Genomic DNA, 25,077 nt, shown 5'->3' on the forward strand with positions numbered 1-25,077 from the left:
GACTTTCATTCCAGGAGTGAGCAGCAAATAAAAAGGACAGTGTCTTTATGACACTGGGGTGAGCACAGCTGGGTTACTCTGATGTTCTTTTCTCCAGGCCTCCCAAGTGGATGACTCTAGTAAATACACAGTGACCAAGGTGTTGATTCGTGTCTTGGTCCAGAATCGTCATCGGCCACGTTTTAACAAGATCGAGTATAAAGGATTTGTTCAGGAGCAACCCAACCCCTTTGCCCTGGTAGTGACTTATGGAAATAAACCCTTATTAGTGAAAGCAGTGGACCAAGATTTCAAAAACGTGAGTTAAATCATGTTTATTTTTTAATATACCCTCCCTCATCCCCTTATCTTTCCATTGCTGGGGATAATGAAGAGAAATTAAACTATAGTGTCTCTACTTGCTAGGGTGGATATAAACAATCTGACACACTATTTGAAGACAGGAGAAGAGTTGTCTCAGTTTTTTTTCCTGACATTTATCTCAAGGAAGCTGGAATATCAAAAGTGAGGACGTGAATGCTTCAGTTGTACAGAGACTGGATCAGGCCTCATCTCTAATGGATTCGTATGAAGAGGCTATTTGACCCTTCATGCCTATAGTAGCTCTTTGAAAGAGCTACCCACTTAGTCACACCCTCCCTCCTCCATAACCCTACAAACTTTATCCTTGTTATGAAATATGATGTTCAGTTTTTGGGCTTCACACCTCAAGAAAAATATATTTAAGGAGAATGGATAGAGGTACAGAGCAGAAATACCAGAACGATACCAGGACTTATACATTTAGCTTATGTTCTCTTGAGTTCAGATGTTTGGGTTCTCTGATCCAATTGTGTTTTAAACAATAAAAGGATGGGAGGGAGTGAGATGGAGATATGAGGTTTTACTCAGCTGACTAAAAAACTCGCATGTAGTTCAGAATAACACCGATTTTGTGGGGTTAGATTCCCACTGTAGCTGAGGTAGATTTAGGCCTACCTCCTCACCCCGTCCCCTACCAATATCACAGCGTAAGCTATGATTCATTGATTCTCAAATTATCAAGAATGCCTTTTGAAGGAGAGGAAGAGAGCAAATACAGATAGACTATTAGCTCTGATTATTACAAAAATATATTATTTCTTTCAGTTGAAAGATTAGATGAGAGGCTTCAGATATGATGGGAGACTAGAGATTCTGGGGCTCTTTTCTTTAGAATCAAGAAGCTTATGGAGATCTAAGAGGTTTGATAAAGGAAATCGTTGGTAGGTGATAGGCAAATTTAACAACCTTCAAAAGAAGGAAAGTGGAGTTTTATGTCATTAGTTTCCTGAGAAAACAATTGAAAAATAATCCATTTTAAAAGTGGAAGCAGATAGATATTTGACTTCACCATGGACCTATTACCCTGATCTTATTGATATTAGATCCCCAAGGAGACTTGACAGGGTGGAGGTTGAGAGGACATTTTCCTGAATGGGAGGGACAAGGGTAAGGGAACACCATATAAATTTTAATGGGTATCCTATATAAGGTATAGACAAGAATTAATTTCTCGCATTGGGTTGTACTCTGTGAATTTGCTTCTGCACAGACCAGTTGAAGAAGAGACATTGAATATTTTTAAGGTCGAGTTAGATAGATCCTTAATTCGTGAGGAAGTCCAAATGTTATAGACAGGAAAGTAGATTTGAGATGACAATCAGATCAATCATGATCTTGCCAGGTGGCTGAACAGGATCAAGGAGCTGAATGTCCTACCCCTGCTTCTAATTCATATGTGCTTATAACTTGTTCCAAAGTCAACATAATTTATTGAAGACCTTTATTCTCAGCAAGTGATCAAAGAAGTTCACAGATCAGGATATATTCCCTCTTCGGCTAAATGAGCTTGGTAATTGTATTGCAACTTATGGTCTTATGGTCTTAACTGTACAAGGCAATAGTGAGACTGCGTCTGGAATACTGTACACAATTTTGGTCCCCTTACCTAAGGAGGGATGTGAAATAACTTCAAGAAGGCCGTTATCCTGTCAGCAAGTCAACCTTTATTTATATATGCACTATACGTGACACTGACCCAGCTAGTTCAGAGCTGGCTCCTAGAGTGAACAGAACCCTGACACTCATATTTATATCTGTCAGCCAGGACTCTCTGATTGGACCAGGTTACCAGCCCTCATTTGCAGGGAATTCATATTTCATGAGTTATACCAGGCTAACCTCATTCCAAACACTCCAGAGTCTAGTTGTATTGGAGTTCAGAGGAGGTTCACTAGGTTGATTCCATAGATGAGAGGTTTGTTTTGAGATTGAGCAGTTTAGGCCGATACTGTCTGGAGTTTAGAAGAATCAGAGGAAATCAAATTAAGGTACGTACTTTATTATCTAAAAGGGCTTGATAGTATATAGATAGAAAGGATGTTTCTCTTGTGGGGCAATCTAGAACAGGAGGTTGTGGTTTTCAGGTAAGCAGGGGCAAATGCAAAACAGAAATGGAGACAAATAACTTTTGTCAATAGGTTGTGAATCTATGAAATTCACTACCATAAGTGTGGTGGATGCTGGCTCATTGAGTACATTTCATGAGGAGATAGATGGGCAGATTTTTAACGCTTAGACTGTAGGGTTATGGAGAGCGGGCAGGAAAGTAGAGCTAAGGCCAAGATGAGATTGGCCGTTGTTATATTAAATAGCAGAGCAGGCTTAAGAAGCTGAATTGCCTACTCCTGCTGCTTGTTCTCACGTTATAATGGAATATAACTGAAAAGTGTATAAAGGCAGCAGTGGAAAAGATCAAATGTACAAGATTAATATAAATGCCTCCACCTGACTTTGACCCATTGTGTTACCCTAGGGCAGAAACCCGAAACTTACCTACACCCTGACAAATCAGTCCAACCACACACAGCTATACCAGGTCACTCAGGAAGGGCTTCTACTTGCTCGAACTAATCGATTGCATGCACATGAAAAGTACATGCTGCAGGTAAGGGAAGAGACTGGCAGAATATTCAAAGATGGGGTAGCAAGATTTAGGAAAAAATAAGATTTTGTCCATTCCGTAGCACAAGACCTGCCTGCCTCTGACTGGCCATCAGCTCTCAGTAGGATTCCAGTGCCTTGATCCAAAGGAAGGCTCACCAATGACCTCACCACTCATGATTGGTGTGACTGGGTAGGTCTTCCTGTAAAGGGGTAATGTAGATCTCTCGTTGGCTCTCTAGCAGAGACTCTCAATGCCTCAGCAAGCTTCCATTTCCATGTAGCTCTTGAATTTGTCATAAAAACAGACAGTTCCCTGATGCCCTTCAGAGAAGCTAACCTGCCATCTCTTTATTGCCTTGCCCATATGTGACTGTGTTGACTTTAAATCGCTCTCTGAAGAAGCCTAGCAATCCGCTTTCAAATTTTTACTTGTGATTCAAGAAGAAGGCTGACCATTCCGTTGCTAGTTTAACATTTTCTTCTAAGAATCTCTCTAATTACCATCATTACTCTGACTGACTTGGCACTATCATCAGCTTTTACAGAATGGTCCTATGTGCCAACAGGTCTTTGTGTGGAATATTCCTTCTTTGTTCCCTCTTTATACCTCAAGTACTGTCCTGAGTTATTATATCACTGATTCACTGTCAGCAGAATGAGTTTTCACAATATATGTTATCAAATGCTTTTTATATTTCATTCCAAAAGAGAAACTAAAATTTGACCTATGTGCACAGATTGTTGGAACAGATAATGAATCAGGCGACATGGTCAGCACCAAGGTCAATGTTGAGGTTCTGCACTCAAGTCAGCCAGGTAAGCCATTCAACAAAACTATCAATCTCTCCTCCATGATTACACCAAAGTAGCATTACCTGGTAATCATCCCAAAAAATTAAGTGCAGTGAGTGTACCAAGCTTGGGAGAAACAGGCAACTCTGGAACTATGGTGCTCAAAGCTCTCAGCTACTGAAGCATTCCTCATCTCATATCTAGGTCTGCTACATACTGTTTGGTATATAAGTTCATTTTTATGTGATTAGTCAACAACTCAATTTTTGTTTTCCCATGTGACTAGCAGGATGGTAGAAGGCAAACTAGATGGACCTCGGTAATGTCTCTTGCAGGTAATAATGTTCCCATGCGTGTGCTGCCTTTGTCCTTCCAGCTGGTAGAGGCAATGTGTTTGGAAGGTGCTGTCAAAAAAACACCTTTATAAGTTAATGCAGTGCACCTTGCAAATGACAGCCTGGTAGATATCAACTTTTAGGTCATGCTCATAAAGAAATGCTTGGATTTAAAGCTGACTTGCAACAGTTCATTTGGTAGGAGGACCCAGCCATTACTATCCACATCTCATGGGAAGCCCTGCAGCATGGTTTGTGCCAGGCCTGAGCCCCCACACTGGTAACGGAAGGCCAAAGGCCACCAGAGACTTTGGTTATTTAACATCAGATCAGAGTTCTCTAATCTGACCGACAGCAAATCCTGCAGTGTGTTAGCTCAGTTGGCTGCATGGCTGGTTTGTGATATACAATGATGCTAACAGTGCAGGTTAAATTCGTGCATTGGCTGAAATTACTATGAAGTCCCGCCTTCTTAACCTCACCCCTCACTTGAAGTGTGGTGAGACTCCGGTTAAACTCAGCACCAATTATCTCTCCCTAAAGGAGCAGCCCTCTGGGTTTGTCTTCATTTTCCTCAATAGTTATATTTCTACACTAAATCTTCTTTGGAAAACTGAGAACTGTGGACCAGCAGTTACTGATTTTTCATCCTCCAATTACAAAAGTGTCTGTTTCACAGTGTGGTGGCCGAGCTTAAAACTGCACTGAATCATAAGTGTACTCTAATGATAGTGAGGACTGTATGAAAGTAAACTAAATCTTGCACAAAAATAAAAAAAAAGGATATTTCCCCCTGGAAGGTTCATTGCTCTCAGACCAATGGATGATAAATTCATCCTTTGTCAAATTATGTAATGCAATGACATGTTTCTCCTGTTATTTTGTAGTTCCATCCGGACTTCCCAAAGAAAGCAGGATGCACAGCTCTAAAGAAATGGGATTATTGGGAGGAATCATTGCCATATTACTCCTCCTCCTTATTGTCGCATTTATCTTACTTGTATATAACTTAAGGCGTCGACAGAAGCAACATAGACAAACGAGCACAGTTGCAGTAGAACGAAATACCAATGTGGTAAGATACTGTGGTCTCAACCTCTCTGTGTATGTAAAAAGATATATCTAAACAAGGCATTTGGTGCTGTAATTTATTATGTTTTTAAAATGAGAAAACTAAGGCAAAGTAAATATATAAATGAAGAATAATTATTACAATTAAACTAAAAATTCATCAAGCCTGTCCTGCACTGTATGAATCAGAAAATGACCAGACTCTTATATAGAATCCCTATAGTATGGAAACAGGCCATTCAGCCCAACAGGTCCACAATGACTCTCTGAAGAGCATCCCACCCTGACTCACCCACCAACCTATCCCTCTAATCCTGTATTTCCCCTGGCTAATCCACCTGACCTACACATCCCTGGACATTGGGCAATTTAGCACGACCAGTCGCCTAACCTGCACATTTTTGAACTATGGGAGGAAACCCATACAAATGCAAGGAGAATGTGCAACTCCACACAGATAGTCACCTGAAGCTGGAATTGAACCTAGGTTCCTAGGCACCTAGGAACCGTGAGGCAGCAGTGCTAACCACTACTGTGCCGCTCCTAACCCTTTTCCCCTTCCTTGATGCCTGAGGCAAAAACAAAAGAAAAATCAAGCTCCAGTAAGGAAACAATACTCCTTAAAATTCTTTTTCAAGCCACTCCGGCGATCAGAACAAGTGCAGGAAATTATAGGCAAAGTCCTATCTAATGAATAATGCTGACCTTTTATGGGCCTGTAAAGTGTAAAATGGAGGGAGGTCGAGTTCTCCAGTCAATTCAATATCTCAGCCTTGAGCAAACCTCTTGTACCAGGGAGAATGGGTTTGGTGAACATTTGTTGTCCCCTCTAATGTCTGTAGAATCCTTTCATAAGCAGACAACAAAACTGAACACAGGACTCCAGGTGTGGTCTCAAAAAAGCCATATACCATAGCAGCAACATTTCCTTGCGCTATACTACAAACCCCTTACAATAAAAACTATCACATTGCTTCCTCTTAAAATTACTTGTTGTATTTGCAGGTTAACTTTTTAAGATTTGTGTACATGAGTAACCAAATCCCTCTGAACCTCACCTCTGAATGTATGCAAACTTTCACTTATTGCATTATGCTCGAGTTAGCATCTTTGTTGTCCAATCACTTACCCAATTTACATCCCTATGTACAGTGTTCTTTGCATATGTTCTTTGCAGCTTTGTATCATTTGCAAAATGGATAAGCTTTTTCTTGTGAAGGAGACCAGAACTACAGACCAAAGTATAGTATAGTTATCAATAAATCTAGGATGGAATCAGGAAGAAATTTGTTTATCCAGAGAATGGTTAGATTGGGTTGCGCTTCTAGGAGGCGTATCTGAGGGGAGTCTTAAGAAATTTGTTCAGATTGAACTGGAGTGTTGTGTCCAATTTTGGGTACAGTACTTTAGGAGAGAGTTTAGAGAGGGTGCAGAAAGTAGAAAGTATTTATGAGAATGGATCCAGCCATAAGAGACTTCAGTTAAGTGCATTGATTGAAGAAACTAAGGTTGTTCTCTTAAGGGAAGAGAAGGTTGAGGCATATGATGAAGTAATCTATTCCGCCATTAGCCATGCGGCTGATGCAGCTGCCATCCCAACGCTGATTGATGATGTCACTTCCGCCCCCATCATGGCCACTCCCACAAGCACTTCCACCCCTCACAATTCCTCATGCATCACACGTGACATCACTTCCGCCCTTCACATCATTGCTGATGCCACATGCTCAGTGACTTCCACCACCCCTACTGCCGTGGTCACCACCACTTCTGCCCCCACCAGCGCCACTCACCTGCATTCTGCTGACATGCCCCCCACAGACCCCACTGTCACTTTCCCCACCCCCCCAGAACCCCGAGGGGAACACTACCCCTGCTCATGACTCCATCCCCATTCCCCCCACCATCACACCCACTCCAGTTACATGTTCCGCCCCCACTCCCAGCTCTACACCCACACCAGATCCCAGCTCCCAGCCCTGCCAAGTTTTCACCATCCCCCCAGACCTCCCCCTCACTGAGGACGAACGATCAGTTCTCAGCAAAGGACTCACCTTCATCCCCCTCCATCCACGCATCAATGAATTTAATACACGCCGTGACATTGAACAATTCTTCCGTCGCCTCCGCCTCCGAGCTTACTTTCACAATCAGGATTCCCGCCCACCTTCCAAGGACCCCTTCGCCCACCTCCAACACACTGCATCCACCTGGACCCCCCGCGCTGGCCTATTACCTGCCCTCGACCTCTTCATTTCCAACTGCCGCTGGGATATTAACCGCCTCAACCTGTCGACCCCCTCCCCCACTCCAACCTCTCACCCTCACAACACGCAGCCCTCCAATCCCTCTGCTCCAATCCCAATCTCACCATCAAGCCAGCGGATAAAGGGGGCGCAGTGGTAGTCTGGCGCACTGACCTCTACACCACTGAAGCCAAACGTCAACTTAAGGACACCTCTTCCTACTGCCCCCTCGATCATGACCCCACCCCCCCATCACCAAACCATCATCTCCCAGACCATACAGAACCTCATCACCTCAGGAGATCTCCCACCCACAGCTTCCAACCTCTTAGTCCGGGAACCCCGCACTGCCCGGTTCTACCTCCTTCCCAAGATCCACAAGTCTGACCACTCTGGCTGACCCAATTTCTCAGCATGTTCCTGCCCCACTGAACTCATCTCTAGCTACCTCAACACTGTCCTATCCCCCCTAGTCCAGGAACTCCCCACACACGTTCAAGACACCATCCACGCCCTCCACCTCCTCCAAGACTTTCGTTTCCCCGGCCCCCAACGCCTCATCTTCACCATGGATATCCAATCCCTCTATCCCTCCATCCGCCATGACCAGGGCCTCCAAGCCCTCCGTTTTTTCCTCTCCAGACGTCCCCAACAGTACTCTCATTCCACCGACACTCTCATTCGTTTGGCCGAACTGGTCCTCACCCTTAACAATTTCTCCTTTGAATCCTCCCACTTCCTCCAGACCAAAGTGGTAGCCATGGGCACACGTATGGGCCCCAGCTATGCCTGTCTCTTTGTTGGCTATGTAGAGCAGTTGATCTTCCGTAATTACACCAGCACCACTCCCCACCTCTTCCTCCGCTACATTGATGACTGCATTGGCGCCACCTCGTGTTCCGGTGAGGAGGTTGAGCAATTCACCAACTTCACCAACACATTCTACCCTGACCTTAAATTTACCTGGACCATCTCAGACACCTCCCTCCCCTTCCTGGACCTCTCCATCTCCATTAATAACGACCGACTTGACACTGACATTTTTACAAGCCCACCGACTCCCACAGCTACCTGGATTACACCTCTTCCCACCCTACCTCTTGCAAAAATGCCATCCTGTATTGCCAATTCCTCCGCCTCCGCCAGATCTGCTCCCAGGAGGACCAGTTCCACCACAGAACACACCAGATGGCCTCCTTTTTTAGAGACCGCAATTCCCCTTCCCACGTGGTTAAAGATGCCCTCCAACGCATCTCGTCTACATCCCGTACCTCCACCCTCAGACCCCACCCCTCCAACCATAACAAGGACAGAACGCCCCTGGTGCTCACCTTCCACGCTACCAACCTTCGCATAAACCAAATCATCCGCCGACATTTCCGCCACCTCCAAACAGACTCCACCACCAGCAATTCCCCTCCCCACCCCTTTCCGCCTTCCGCAAAGACTGTTCCCTCTGTGACTACCTGGTCAGGTCCACGCCCCCCTGCAACCCACCCTCCAATCCTGGCACTTTCCCCTGCCACAGCAGGAACTGTAAAACCTGCGCCCACACCTCCTCCCTCACCTCTATCCAAGGCCCTAAAGGAGCCTTCCACATCCATGAAAGTTTTACTTGCACATCCACTAATATAATTTATTGTATCCGTTGCTCCCGATGCGATCTCCTCTACATTGGGGAGACTGGGCGCCTCCTAGCAGAGCGCTTTAGGGAACATCTCCAGGACACCCGCACCAATCAACCACACCGCCCCGTGGCCCAACATTTCAACTCCCCCTCCCTCTCTGCTAAGGACATAGAGGTCCTGGGCCTCCTTCTCCGCCGCTCCCTCACCACCAGACGCCTGGAGGAAGAACGCCTCATCTTCCGCCTCGGAACACTTCAACCCCAGGGCATCAATGTGGACTTCAACAGTTTCCTCATTTCCCCTTCGCCCACCTCACCCTAGTTCCAAACTTCCAGCTCAGCACTGTCCCCATGACTTGTCCGGACTTGTCCTACCTGCCTATCTCCTTTTCCACCTATCCACTCCACCCCCTCCTCCCTGACCTGTCACCTTCATCCCCTCCCCCACTCACCCATTGTACTCTATGCTACTTTCTCCCCACCCCACCCTCCTCTAGCTTATCTCTCCACGCTTCAGGCTCACTGCCTTTATTCCTGATGAAGGGCTTTTACCCAAAACGTCGATTTCGAAGCTCCTTGGATGCTGCCTGAACTGCTGTGCTCTTCCAGCACCACTAATCCAGAATATGATGAAGTTATTCAAACATCCAAAAGATCTAGGCAGAGTAACTAGAAAGAAACTGTTCCTCTTGATCCAGGGGCCAAAAACCAGAGGATATTGATTTAAGGTCATTGGCAAAAGAAAAAGGTGATTGCAGGGTCATGGGGAAAGGGCAGAGGAATGGGACGTCCGAGTTATTCATGGAAAGAGCCAACATAGCATGGATAGGCTGAACAGCCTTCTTCTGAGTGCAAGCCATCTTATGATTTTATTCTGTTACTAGCATAGATATGTATAAAAATCAGCAATGTAAGTCCATGAGTGACAACCTAAATTTTCAGTCAACACAAATTTTGACAAATCTAAGCTGTCGGTATAGTTCTTCACAGACTCAGGATTATTTATCAAACATTCTCCAATAGCTGAATCATATCTAATTTCAGACACTGTATTGTACCTTTTACAAGCAGGTTGAGTCGGTACCTTGTTTGTTGCAAAACTTTGAAGCGATTTGCTGTTTGTTAGCTAATTTAGGGTTGTCAGTCAAACTCGTCAAGTGAGGCACACCTAATTGTGCTAAAAGCTACATGGGACCGTGTTCATTGCAAACAGAAAGAATGTGCACTCACATCACAGCTGTATTAACTCAGCAAAATAGGTGACAGTCAATGCCAGGTTCATTTCGAAAGGCAAAGACTTGACCAATCAATGTCACCTTCCTGGTTTAAAATCTGAAGAAAGCTTAGCAGTTAACTGGCAGGCATCATTGAGCAGCGTGTTATCCATTGCAACAGCTCCACCAATTAGACTTTATTTGCAAAGCAACAGCATTCTCCTCTCATATAGTATAAATAATGTTTTCCCTTTACTTAGGTATTTTCTTGAATGCAAGACTAAAGGCTTTGACTATCTTTTTTTCATCAATACTCAAGTTCTGTATTACTAAAGGACTACTTGAATGTACCTTTTGATAAATAGACAATGGCTTATTTACATATGCCAAGCACCTAACACCCACTTCAGACATGAGCCTGGCATTTTATACCTTTGCCAATATCATAGAATTTGTTTGGGGTGGAAGGAGGCCATTCAGCCTGTCAAATCCATACTGACCTTCTGAAGAGCAACCCCCCCCAGACCTACCCTCCTATCCTGCCTTGATATAGGATCCTTATTTGTCCAAATTATCATGGTCCCACTGAATTTCTAGATCAAGTTTTCTTTAAAAAAAAGTAGTTCCATGGATTTTAGTAATTTTCTTTTAGTCTTATTTCCTGTTGTATTGTGACTTTCCTTATTTAAAATCCCAGTATGTGAGGGAACTTGAATAACCTTATAGAGATTTACAAAATTATGAGGGGCATGGATAGGATAAATAGACAAAGTCTTTTCCCTTGGATAGGGGAGTTCAGAACTAGAGGGCATAGGTTTAGGGTGAGAGGGGAAAGATATAAAAGAGACCTAAGGGGCAACTTTTTCACACAGAGGGTGGTACATGTATGGAATGAGCTGCCACAGGATGTGGTGGAGGCTAGTACAATTGCAACATTTAAGAGGCATTTGGATGGTTATGAATAGGAAGGGATTGGAGGGATATGGGCCGGGTGCTGGCAGGTGGGACTAGATTGGGTTGGGATATCTGGTCGGCATGGACGGGTTGGACCGAAGAGTCTGTTTCCATGCTGTACATCTCTATGACTCCAAGTCTGACTTATTTGGAAACAACAATTTAAAAACTTGTAGAGTTGAATGAGAATGATTTAAAGTTGTGCGTGTCTCTTCAATGCATAGGAACAGAGTATAAAATTATCAATTCATAATAGGCCACTTGGTAAGGAAGGGCAGATGAACATCACTAACCCACAAGAACATGGTAACTGATATAAAATGGATAATATTGGCCTATACTTCCCTAGGAGTTGAAAATCTTTTCTCTTGCGAAGGAAATTATTAACGCAGCATCCAATAAAAACGTATTGTTACAAAAAAATGTAACAAAACCTTTCAAGTTAACCAACACTAGATGGGCCCACATAGTAAATATAGACAAGTGCAACCACTGAACACCAATTTGCATTGAAAATTGGTGAATTATACTTCCTTTGGCACCAACTCCGTGCTGGCAATGTGCAGAACAGACCTTTGTGGAGTATGGTAACCTTAAGGCTAGAAGGTCTGTAAAGGAGACAGGTCACTTATTCTAACTTGTTTGAGAGGAGTTGGAAAAAAACACATTTGTTGTCTACATGCATCTATTCAAATCTTTGTCAAAAATGTATTTAAAGTGCTGAACTGTCTCTGAGGAAAAAACAAACTGACTCATTTTCTCTCTCTCCTTGCCTCATTTTCTTTTTATTCACCACCTGCTGTTCTCAGAGGTTAAAGTGGTTCCAGCTGGTGAGTGTGTGGGATTGTTGTGCATTCTTGTTTCTGTCTTTCAGTGGGTTCAAATTTAGAAAAGACGAACCAATAAGTTGGGTGGCTGTGTGCCTAACTCACCAAATCCAGTGGAGCTATGAGTTTGAAAGTGAAGCCTGCCCTGAAATTCAGGCTCCACTGAGTTTGTTGGATTTCAACTGTTCATTTCTCAGTTGAGTCAACGGTTAGACACAATAGAACACAACTCGGAATCAAATCCATTTATATTGTAAAGGATTCTTGAATTGATTTCTGTGAAAAATTGAACCTAATTAAGAGAAAAAGACAACATTGCCAAGGTGTTGAAAGTTTGGAAAGGACTACAAATAGAAGTGGCTGAGTCCAATCACATCAATAATTTTAAGGGGAATTGCACAGGTATTTGATGAGAAATTCAATGGAAAATTATGTACTATTTATGACACTAGGGTTAGTCTGAAGGATCGGAATGATCTTTTCTGATCTGGAGTGTGAAAAGTCCATTTATTCCTTTGTCTTGCTCTGTCCATTTAATTATATATTAAACTGACACCACTTCCCAAGACTACTATTCCACAATTTTCTCATTTATGGATTAAAATATTCCCTGTGCCCTCAATTATTTACAATCTATGTCATTGATTTGGATGAAGAGATTGAATGTGTGTTGGTGACAACACAATGAAAAAAAAGGGACGTTGTGAAGAGGACATAACCTATCTAAATCCCTTTGTGTAAATGAACAAAAAGGAAATTAACAGATGGAGTAAAATGAGGGAAAATGTGAACTTGTCTACATTGCTAACCACATTACTTGAAGTAGTCTGAGATTGCAGAACTCTGCTTAACAGCAGGATCAGGGGTGTCCTAGTGTAGATATTGTAAGTAGTATGAAGGTGCAGCAAGTAATTAAGATGATAAATTGAATGTTGTTGTTAATTGCAAGGGGAATCCAATATAAAATAGTAAGTTTTGCTAGAACTATGTAAGTCTTTGGTGACTACATTTGAAGTGTCTTGCACTGTTTTGGTCCCCATATTTATGAAAGAAAATGAGCATATTAGAAGGAGTAGGTGAGGACTGCAGATGCTGGAGACCAGAGTTGAAAAATGTGGTGCTGGAAAAACATAGCAGGCCAGGCAGCATCCAAGGAGCAGGAGAATCGACATTTTGGGCATAAGCCCTTCTTCAGGAATCTTTTATTAGAAGGAGTATTAGAAGGAGTGCAAAGAATGTTAATTCAACTGATTCCAAGGATGAAGGGCTTCTTATGAGGGAAAATAGACAGTTTTTATATGCCTGTCTTAAAGTTTAGAAGATTGCATATACATTCCTGAGGTGAAAAACCAGTAGATGCGGAAGGGAGAGATCTATAGGAGAGATTAGAACTGATTTAACTATAAGGGTCCTCTCATTTATGATAGAAATGAGGAGATCATTTTTCTCTCAAACTGATGTTACTTAATAGAAGACACCTACCCCAAAAGTAGTGATAGCATGGTGATTGAATATTTTTAAGCCTACATTAGAAGATTCTTGCAGGTTGACAGGAAAGTAGAATCGAGACCAACTTCCTATTTGATTGCTATTTGATCTCTGCCAAAGCAAACAGCTTGAATAGTCCAATTTTGTAAATTAATAGATTTTTGCTTCAAAACCCTCCAAATGTTTCCAATAATGGAATGGAAAATCATGCATTGCATGTGATTGTTGCTCTATGGTCCGAACAAATGAGGCTCTGTGCAATGAGATATTTACACTCAAACATCAACTTGGGGATCTTGTAACACAGTTTTAGTTTCCCTACCTCTGAGCCAAGAGGCCTGGGTTCAAGTTCCACCTGTTCTAGCAGTCTGCGATAATATCTTTTGAATAGGTTGATTAGAAAACATTTAAAACACTAACTTGTGCTAATATTGCACTTAATGTAATAAAACAACCCAAGCGCTTCACAGCAGCATTATGAATCAAGACCTAACACCAAGTACACATGGTGATTGTATGGCAATTATGACCACACCATGTATGTTCATTGAGTGGACCATGAATTACAAATTTATGCAGCTCATTTACAGACCCTTTTATTTTGTGTGTTCAAATTTTAAAATAACAAACATCACTGCTTTTTGCACAAGATAAATGGTTAGTTTATTACATAATTGCTTCAAATTATTAAGTAAAAAGTGATAAGGTCATGAACTAAAATACAGGTGTGAAGACTTAAAGTGAGCAGGGATAAAAGTTAGTTATAAAGTTGTAAGTAAGATCCGTCTCTAAGATCATTGTAGGTCCATTATTTGTTTGAAGATCCTCTTTCTGAAGTGAAGGGGTTGAAAACTTGTAAAACAGAATCCAGTAGCTGTGATGGCTTCTGTTGTTGAATACTTGGAGATTAGCTCCACGGATGGACTTTGCAGAAAAGGTCTCAGACTGAGCAAAGACTCCTTTGTTTTTCTTTTTTTTGTGGGATGTGGGTATTGCTGGAAAGGCCATCATTTGCTGTCCCTCTTCGATTGCTCTTCAACTGAGTATCTTGCTCGGACCAATTCAGGGGAAGTTAAGTAAACCACGTTATTGTAGGTCAGGAATCCCATTTAGACCAGATGAGATAAGGACAGTTGATCTCCTTTCCGAAAGGACATTAGTCAACCAGGTGGGTTCATACAACAATCAACAGTACTTACACGGTCGCCATTAGACTAGCTATTAAAAGCAGATTTTATTAAATTCAAATTTCGCCTTCTTCCATGATGGGATTCAATCATATGACCCCAGGACATTAGCCTGGGTCTCTGGATTACTAGTTCAATGACATTACCATTACTCCACTGCCTCCCTTGAAAAGCACAGCAGGTTGTGGGCCTGGTTCAATACAGCAGTTGTCTAGCTGCAACAAAAACAGAAAATGCTGGAAAAGCTCAGGGCTGGCAGCATCTGTGGAGAGAACTCAGAGTTAATCTTACGGGTCTCATGACCCTTCCTTCAAACTGGCCTCAATCAGTTTCTTCAGCAATTTCTGTTTTTGTTTCTGATGTCCAGCATTTACGCGGTTCTTTTGGGTTTTCTTTAGTCATTTAGCTGGATTGTCTTCCTCTGCCACTCAGCTAAGAGGAAGTGAATGCTTCAGGCCGTATCAAAAAAAAAGTTGCTTACAGCCTATCTTTTACACCTCAAAACCGAAATAGACTGCTATCCCAAAACTTGCAAATGATGCTTCTACATTAGGTGTTGGCTTCCCCAAGGCTGGGCCAATCTATATTCACTCTCTTTTAGTCAAAGCAATTATTCAATTACTTTAACCATTAGCTTGGATGGTCCCATAGTCAGGTTTGGATGAGCAAAGAAGTGATATTTACGCCTCTGGGACAGAACTGTTCTTATGTCAGGAAGAAATCATGAGATTTGTTTGAAATCCAATGAATATTTCCAAGGATAAACCATTGTCAAGGTGTTTCTGTTAATCCTTGGAAGTATTCATTGGATTTCAAAAAATCTCATGATTTCTCCCTGTCATAAGTACAGTGCTGTTCCGGAACCAGTTAAAATGCCCAAGAGTGGTCATATGATTTCTGGGAGCATGCTAGTTTGTGTATGTTTTAAAGACAGATTGGCTTTCTTTACAAAATATGTAAAATGTCATGATGGGGCGATAACTAAATCCCTGGTAGAAGAGACTTTAAGGAGCATTTTAATGGAGGAAAAAGAGATAAAGAATTGGAGAGGTTGAGGAAAGGGATTCTAGAGCTTAGGGCATAGGTTGATGAAAACATGGTCATCAATGGTGAGACGAATTAAAAAAGAAATACTCCAGATGCCAGAATGCACACCCACAGATATCATAAAGAACGATACACTGGAACAGATGCAAGGAGCAAGTCCATGAAGTGACTTAGAAACAGATGAAAATATCAAAATCAAGGTCTTGCTGAACTGGCTAGCAAGTTGATGGGAGAACAGGATATGAAGAAAGTTGGGACATGGGGAACGGTGTTTTGGATGATGACACTTTTCTTGTTTTGAAGATAAAGGAATATTACAGTGAAATGTAGGGGATGCTATACTTGGCAGCTAGCACTTGCTAGATCTGCTCTGGGAGTTTAGATATGGCAGCGTACATGTGCTCTTTCTAAACTGGTGGAGATTATATAAATGAATGCTTTGGGATCTTTATTCTGACTATAAATTGCATGTAGATGAAATTAAAACAAATTCCCAAGCACAAAAACCTACAGAAAAATAAAACTTTTTCAACTGATATACTTTTTTCTTCTAACGTTTCTTCTTTGTTTTTTTTCAATAAAATTCAGATTAACACCAGCAAGCCAGAACAATCCTGCAGGAATCTAGCCTATATAAATGAAGCCTTCAGTAGTTGCAATGAGGAGTCAAACAATGGTGGTGCCACCTACAATCAGGCAAAAATTTCACATGAACTGCTTGATGCTGCACCAATTCAAGAACAAGAGTGTACCATCAAACCCATCTTGACGAATGGAAAACTTACTTCCTGCAAGTTCATGTGTGTTAAAGCTGATGTAATGGCAGAGGAAATTAGCACTGATGCTGGACATCAATATACAGAATGTAACAATGAGGAGCAGAGAGTAAATAGCAATTGCCCGATAGAAGTAAACTTTCAATTACCAGGTAAGTCTGGCTTGGAGGAAAGGCCACAATGGGAAAGTAAGAAGGAGCCATTGGAAATCATAAAGAAAACTCTGCAAGAAGCAGCAGGGCAGGCAGGAACTGTGCCAGAAGAAATAAAGAGCTCCGTGTCAACAGAAGACCAAGACCTTAAAGCATATATGACAGAAGAACAAGAATATTCAATATCTTCAACAGGTCTTGCAGATCTCATGACCGCAAGAGGAAAAAAGCAATCGGTATCTGAAGCAATACAAGAACATCCAGCAACCACATCAAGAGAACAAGGGCACACAATATGTTCCAAGAAAAGAGCAAGTGTATTGGATATAATGGCAGGAGATGCAATATCAGAAGGTACAGTGAGGACAAAAAACCTAGTAGCCCTAGAGCAGCCAGCAGCAGAAGAGCATCCATTAGTTGAAACACAACCTGTGATAGAAGTAACAGTGGAGCATCCCATGGAAGTACTGTATCCAGCATCCACAGACCATCCAGTAAAAATAGAAAATACAGTGGCAACAATGTCTCTGGCATCCTCAGAGTATCCAGTGGTAGTACAGCATCATGTGGAAACTGAGAATCCAGTGGAAATGGAGGATCCAGGGGTTACAAGGCTGCAAGTGACAAGGAAAATGACAACAGAATATCCAGCAGCCACAGAGTGTTCAGTATCAGAAGACATTGTTTTCTACTGTCCAATGACAGGAGTGACCATAGAGGTCTTGGAAGGAGCAGAGGAAATGGAAGACACAGCAACAATAAAAGAAATTGTAGAAACTTCAGCGGTAGTCACAAAGTGTCCCGTGGCAGAAGATGGTACAGAGCAACTCATGACAGAAGGACTGGCCATTGAGGGACAGTCAATCACACAGTTGGATGCAGAAGATCCATCAGCAGAGGGATCAACCATAAAGGGGCCAGAGGGAGAAACACCTACTGAGGGTCAACTGGAAGGCAAAGGAAGCCTGTCAGCAGCAGGAGCAGATTTAGAGCTCTCGGAGGTAGTTAGCATTGACTCAGCAGCAAAAGAAATAAGTCTGGAAGCTACAAGGCATCCTGAACCTGATATGGTCAGAGATTGTTCATTGGTTCCAATGGGTTCAACAGACACTGATTACTCAGCAGCTGTTGAAAGAGGAGACAGTTCTGTAACTTTAGGGGAAAACACCACAAATATGGTGATGCTTTAGGAAACACAGGATGAAAGAACTGTAACTGTCCACACCTCCATCCAGCCCTGCTGCCCAAATTACTGATATGTTGAGCAAAAAAAGCAAAGCCCTAACCATGTGCAGTGTGAAGATCCCTTGCCTTCACCTTTCAGATTGTAGATTTAATATCCATTTCTTCAAGACCCTCTTCTTCCTCTAACCTGTATTCTTGCAGCTTTAGTGCTGTTAAAAGATCTGTTAAAAGACCTACATTATGAAAAGGTTTGATTTTCTGCAGGATAAAAAGAATTCAATAAATTCAATAAAAGCTAGGGATATGATTAGAACTGATATAACCTAGCTCACCTTCTGAAAGAGAAAATTTGTAATTTATTCCTGGGCAATAGTCACTGCTGGTAAGGACAGCATTTCTTGCACACCCATGGTTGGCCTTGAGAAAGTGACTATCTTCTTGAATTGCAGTTTGTGCAGGGAAGATAGTCCCACAATGTCACCTTGCAAGAAATTTTAGAATTAAAAACCAGTTACAAAAACAATGACTTATTTCCATTTCAGCATGACATGTAACTTGAAAATAAGTCTGGATGTGGTGCTGTTGCCGTGCATTTGCTACTCTGTTCATCCAAGTGGTAGTAGGTTCTGCCAAAGAAGCCTTGGAGATGTTGCATTGCGTCCAGTAAACCATTCACACTGTGATGGAGTTCTGATAAAATTGGTTGTTTTTTTCCTGGACTGTGTCAATCATCTTGATTGTTGAAGTTGGATTGATAATTTATATTCGACTGTGAAATTTGTGCAACTTGAACAGAGTTCTGTGGTGTTTGTGAGTTTAGAGAGTTAGATGAGGAGTCAAAGGATGTGTTCCTTTGCATTTTTCACTTTTACCCTGTTGAAATTGGTTTTTACTCTGAGCCTTAAGTTTCTAATTTATAGGCACAGGAAAAGAAGGCTGACTGATGAGTAAGATGAATAGTTCTACTTTTTTCTCTCTAATCTCAAATCCAAAAGTAAACTCAAGGTTGAAAGCATCTTGCCCATATGGAATTTCAATCTTATGATATGTTGGGAATTGTGAATAAACGCATGCACAGAAGTGTTTCCATTTGAGATTACCATAGAGGTTTAAGCTCCTGGTTTCAGAGCTCAAGCAGCAGCTGAATTCACTATCATGCATCAATAGTGCAGTGGGCTACATAGATACTACATTTTAAGAGGAGGTCACACCACAGGATAATGGCATGCAGGCCATATTATAAATTAATTCATTGGAGGCAGATGTTGCTGACTACGCCAGCATTTATTACCCATCCCTGACTGCTCAGAGGACAGTCAAGAGTCAACCACATTCTGTGGGTCTTCAGTCACACGTAGACCAAACCAGGTAAGGCTAGTGAATTCCCTACCTAAAGGTCATTAGTGAATCAGGTGGCCTTTTACAAAAATCAACATGGTTACCATTAGAGCAGTCCAGGAATGGATGGCCACCACCAAACAGTCCAACAGAACCAGACAGGTAGTGCAGGAATCCGTGACACTATTTTGCCCACTGATAGGTTTTCTGTTCTGGTAGCACTAGAATTAGAATAAAGTACATATTAAAATATTCTCAATCAGGCTTGCGGTAAATGCATGTGAATGCATTGAGTGAAGTAAATAGGATAGGCATGTTAACGGTACAGATTATCGTTTGGAATTATTAGGCTGTGGCTGTAACAGAGGTTTAGTTCTAGGAAGCATAGGTGTTAAATATTCCTGGACACACAGTGCTCAAGAAAAATAGAAAAAAAGGGAAGAAGAGATAATGGTATTGGTTAAGAGATTGCAGTGCTGAAGAAAGAGAATGTCTCACAGGGTTCAAGGACAGAATCAATTTGACTAGAGTTATGGTGTAAAAGGGTGCAACTACATTGCTTGGTGCGGTTTATAGGCCATCAACTAATGGAAAGAATGCGCACATTATAGGGCAGTTGTATTTGGGAGAGTTTAATTATCTGAATACATACTAGGGTAGTGATAAAGGATTAAATGAGGCAAATGTTCAATAGCAGTATATGTTAGTCCAATAATAAAGCGGACAATGCTAGACCATTTTCTTGGGAATGAGGTGGGCCAAGCAGATCAAATGTCAATGGAGAAACACTTAAAGAACAATAAGGTTAAGGATGACAATGGAAAGGGATAACAAACAATCCAGAACAAGAATAATTAACTGGAAGCGAAATGATTTATTTGGGGCAAGAACAGAGTTGAGCTGAATAGACTGGAGCCAGAGATTGGTGGGAAAACTGTAGAGGAACAATAGGCTACCTCTAAAGAACAAATATTTAAGCACAGTCAATGTATATTCTCTCATTAGGGAAAGGGAGAGCAAACAAAGCCACAGCTCCCTCATTGAAAGACTATAATGAAGAAGAATAAGTGTGCTTATGACAATTGTCAGTAGAGAAAATTGTGAATGAAGCTGAATGCAAAAGGTTCAAAGGAAGTGAAAAAGCAAATGAGAGAAGTAAAGAAGAATTATGTAAAGAAGTTGACAGCTAACATAAAAAGAAATCCTAGTATCGTCTTTAGGCACAGAAAATACTAAAAGGGTCCAATTGGGGATGAGAAAAGGAATTTACACAATAAAGCAGAGTTATGGCTGAGGTATGAAATTAATACTTTGCATCTGTATTTCCCAAGGAAGCAGATGTTGCCCAGGCCACGCTGAAACAGGAGGAAATTAAATCAGTAGAAGGATTCAAAACTGATAAGCAGCAGAAGTTGTTGGTACTGTTGATGAGCACTGGATCAGGTGATTTGCATCCAAGGATTTTGAAGGAACTGAGAGTAGAAATTGGAGACAGCCTAAGGTTATGAGAGGCACTATATAAATGCAAGTTTTTCTTTCTTCCTAATATGAACCTCAGGCCACTAATTGTTCCCACAGAGTCCATTGTTGACCCCACCAATGACAGTTTATTGGGCTCCTTTGCAGAGTTGCCATTCTCTTGTGCAGCAGCACCACTGACTGGAGGAAATAAAAAAAAGTGTAATTGGGTCTTATTTATGACACAAGTTCTTTTCAGATCAAACTTTAAAATCAGCAGAAAGTTGCAAGAATCAGAACAAGATCCACTGTCTAGAATTTACAAGATATTCATTCATAAAGGCACAGAATTAAATCCTCCAATTTCCTCATTTTGCAACTTGGGCAGTGACACAAAATCCTGGGTGAAATGTTCACCTATCCTCCCTTTTCACATGATTACTGATTTGGTCTAAATTTTGAAGCACTTTATATTTTTAAGATTTCAAGTTTTTTGTTTTGATTTTAATGTTAATGTCTTTCAATTTGAGATTAAACTGGTTGTTGTTTCACAAGATTTACTAATTTGAATGGGGAAAGATGGGAATGTAGAACCATATATATTCAGTGGGAGAAATATACTTATAATGTTGTAAGAAATAATGAAAGGAGATTTCACAATACAGGAGGAAGATCTCTGTCCATAAAAGTATCTAAATCAGCTTGTTTACAAAAAAATGCATAGCCTCGGACACTTAGCAAATTCTTCGCCACAACGATTTAAAACTCAAAGTTGCTGCAGCTGATATTAACAAATACTTAATGTATATCATTAATAAAATTGGTTGAAATTGTTCAGATATTAGTTTATCCTCTGATGAAAGAGACATCAATAGTACATTTATTTCAAATACAACAGGAATACTCTATGAACATATGTGTGTTCTGTTACAAATTGTACTAACAGAAATGTCTTAGCTTTAATATGAAGCCTTTCCTGGTCTTCTGATCTTCTTGCGCCCTCTGCAAAATCCTAACTTTATTTGTAGATCATGGATAGATACAATGTTAGCAAATCATTAATTCCTTTCAGTTAATTAAGTTTAATCAGTCTAATATGACTCAGTCATTTGCAACTGAATCAAAAATGTTGAATAAATAACTGTTATAAAAAGACACGTCGCTGAATTGGTCTAATTTAATGTGACAAAACTCCACTGTAATAATGCCTTTTACTGTACATGTATGGATTGGTAAAGATAATGATGAACACTGTCCTTTCAATACCAAATTTGTAACATTCACACCAAACACTAAAATTTGCGGCATGCTTTTAAAAGCCATGATAGGATGTGGCTACTACCTTTTGTTTCATGTAAGAATGTGTTCCATAACAGAGATGTCCTTCTCTCTTAGTTCAGATTAGTGTCCTAGAATTGAAGCTTGTTCATTTAGCAGCTCCAATAACTCACTTGGGAAACTGATTCACTAAGAAAAATGCCTAATATTCTCCAAATAGGTGGTCTGTGTGTTCTACCACACAAACTACTCGTATCTTCAATGAAAGTCCAGTGCACCCTTGACCCCTGAATCAGTAACCAATGCTTTGTTGGTATCCTGAATGAGAGACCTGAGTTCTACGGATCCCCTGAATGTAAGAACCAATTAATTAAGATGAAGTGCAGATGTTTTAGATTCTTGATTCCTCCCTGCCATTTAATATAACCATGTCAGATTTTCTAGAGTCATAGAGATGTACAGCATGGAAACAGATCCTTCGGTCCGACCAGATATCCCACCCAATCTAGTCCCACTTGCCAGCACCCAGCCCATATCCCTCCAAACCCTTTCTATTCATATACCCATCCAAATGCCTTTTAAATGTTGCAATTGTACCAGCCTCCACCACATCCTCTGGCAGCTCATTCCATACACGTACCATCTTCTGCATGAAAACGTTGTCCCTTAGGTCCCCTTTATATCTTTCCCCTCTCACCCTAAACCTATGCCCTCTAGTTCTAGACTCCCCAACCCCAGGGAAAAGACTTTGTCTATTTATCCTATCCATTCCCCTCAAAATTTTGCAAACCTCAGCCTCTGATGCTCCAGGGAAAACAGCCCCAGCCTGTTCAACCTCTCCCTATAGCTCAAATCATCCAACCCTGGCAACATCCTTGTAAATCTTTTCTGAACCCTTTCAAGTTTCACAACATCTTTCTGATAGGAAGGAGACCAGAATTGCATGCAATATTCCAACAGTGGCCTAACCAATGTCCTCTCCAGCCGCAACATGACATCCCAACTCCTGACCAATAAAAGAAAGCATACCAAGCACCTTCTTCACTATCCTATCTACCTGCGACTCCACTTTCGAGGAGCTATGAACCTGCACTCCAAGGTCTCATTGTTCAGCAACACTCTCTAGGACCTTACCATTAAGTGTATTAGTCCTGCTAAGATTTGCTTTCCCAAAATGCAGCACTTCGCATTTATCAGAATTAAACTCCATCTGCCACTTCTTAGCCCATTGGCCCATCTGGTCCAGAGCCTGTTGTAATCTGAGGTAACCTTCTTCGCTGTCCACTACACCTCCAATTTTGGTGTCATCTGCAAACTTACTAACTGTACCTCTTATGCTCGTATCCAAATCATTTATGTAAATGACAAAAAGTAGAGGACCCAGCACCGATCCTTGTGGCACTCCACTGGTCACAGGCCTCCAGTCTGAAAAACAACCCTCCAGTACCACCCTCTGTCTTCTATCTTTGAGCCGGTTCTGTATCCAAGTGGCTAGTTCTCCTTTTATTCCGTGAGATCTAATCTTGCTAACCAGTCTTCCATGGGGAACCTTGTCGAACGCCTTACTGAAGTCCATATAGATCACATCTACCGCTCTGCCCTCATCAATCCTCTTTGTTACTTCTTCAAAAAAACTCAAATCAAATTTGTGAGGCATGATTTCCCACGTACAAAGCTATGTTGACTATCCCTAGTCAGTCCTTGTCTTTCCAAATTCATGTACATCTTGTCCCTCGGGATTCCCTCCCCCAACAGGAATATACTTTCTCTGGATTCTTGTTATCTCATTTCTGAAGGCTTCCCATTTTCCAGCCATCCCTTTACCTGCGAACATCTGCCCCCAATCAGCTTTTGAAAGTTCTTTCCTAATACTGTCAAAATTGGCCTTTCTCCAATTTAGAGCTTCAACTTTTAGTTCTGGTCTATCCTTTTCCATCACTATTTTAAATCTAATAGTTGCTCAGTTCTATTTTCTTACCTACTCCCCAAATCCCTTGACTCCTGAGCAATCAAAAATCAATCAATCAATTCAAAAGATCAACCCTTAACCTGAGACATTACCTCAATGTTCTAAATTACCCAACCACAGGAAACAACACCTCAGCGTTAAGGATGTCAGGCCCCTTCAGCATCTTAGATGTTTCAATGAGATCACCTCCCTTTCTTCTAAACCTGAGTGAATATCAACCCAATTTATTCAGCTTCTTATCATCACACAGTAACCCCCTCAACCCAAACACAGTTCTTCACTTGTGGCCTCATTAAAATCTTACACAAGTGTATCAAGACTTAACCTTTGTTTTGTACTCCAGTCCCCTCTTTACGTATATATACACTTCTGAGACATGGCATTGCTTGCTGGCCAGCAATTTTTGCCCATCCCTAGCTGTCCTTGAGAAGGTGTTGATCTGCCTCACTGTAAGTTGACCCACAATGCCCTTGGAAGGGAATTCCAAGATTTGCCCCAGCGACAGTGCAAGAATAGTGATATATTTCCAAGTTACAATGGTAAATGTCTTGCAGAGGAATTTGCAGGTGGTGGTGCTCCATGTATCTGCTGCTTTTGCCCTTCTAGATGGTAGTGGTCATGGGCTTGGAAGGTGCTAAGGATCTTTGGTGAATTCTGCAGTCCATCTTGTGTATAGTAGACACACTGTTTCTACTGAATGGCAGTGGTGAAAGGAGTGGATGTTTGTGAATGTGGTGCCAGTCACGTGGGCTGCTTTATTCTGGATAGTGTCAAGCTTCTTCGAAGTTTTTGGAGCTGCAAAGTATTCCATCACATTCCTGACTTGTGCCTTGTAGATAGTGAACAGGATCTGGGGAGTCAGAAGGTAAGTTACTTGTTGCAGTATTTCTAGTCCCTGACCTGCTCTTGTAGCCACTGTGATTATGTGGTGAGTCCATTTGAGTTTCTGGTCAATGGTAATCCCAGGATGTTGGTAATGAGGGATTTATTGATTGTAACACCATTAAATGAAAAGGAGAGGTGGTCAGATTGTCTCTCATTGATGATGGTCATAGCCTGGCATTTGTGTGCTGTAAATGTTACTTGCCACTTGTCAGCTCAAATCTGGCTATTGTCCAGATCTTGTTGCATCAGTATTTGAGGAGTTGTGAATGGTACTGAACAAC

The 25,077-nt window shown here is 41.5% G+C and overlaps 1 protein-coding gene across 3 annotated transcripts in view; it reads left to right on the top strand.

The window, feature by feature from the left end:
- The window catches only part of cdhr5-rs (cadherin-related family member 5, related sequence), a 57,581-nt gene extending 35,764 nt beyond the window's left edge, over window positions 1–21,817 (top strand). The window contains exons 11-16 of one of the 3 annotated variants that reach the window (XM_072562800.1): window positions 98–298; window positions 2,837–2,968; window positions 3,705–3,783; window positions 4,982–5,169; window positions 12,016–12,036; window positions 16,344–21,817. In XM_072562800.1, the coding sequence (XP_072418901.1) occupies window positions 98–298; window positions 2,837–2,968; window positions 3,705–3,783; window positions 4,982–5,169; window positions 12,016–12,036; window positions 16,344–17,873 (2,151 nt within the window). In that variant the 3' untranslated portion in view covers window positions 17,874–21,817. The remainder of the gene's footprint in view (window positions 1–97; window positions 299–2,836; window positions 2,969–3,704; window positions 3,784–4,981; window positions 5,170–12,015; window positions 12,037–16,343) is intronic. The other 2 variants (XM_072562802.1, XM_072562801.1) reach the window with 2 other exon arrangements.
- The last annotated feature ends 3,260 nt before the right edge of the window (window positions 21,818–25,077 follow it).

This window comes from Chiloscyllium punctatum, chromosome 44 (assembly GCF_047496795.1).
Source record: "Chiloscyllium punctatum isolate Juve2018m chromosome 44, sChiPun1.3, whole genome shotgun sequence".
NCBI classification, from domain to species: Eukaryota; Metazoa; Chordata; class Chondrichthyes; order Orectolobiformes; family Hemiscylliidae; genus Chiloscyllium; species Chiloscyllium punctatum.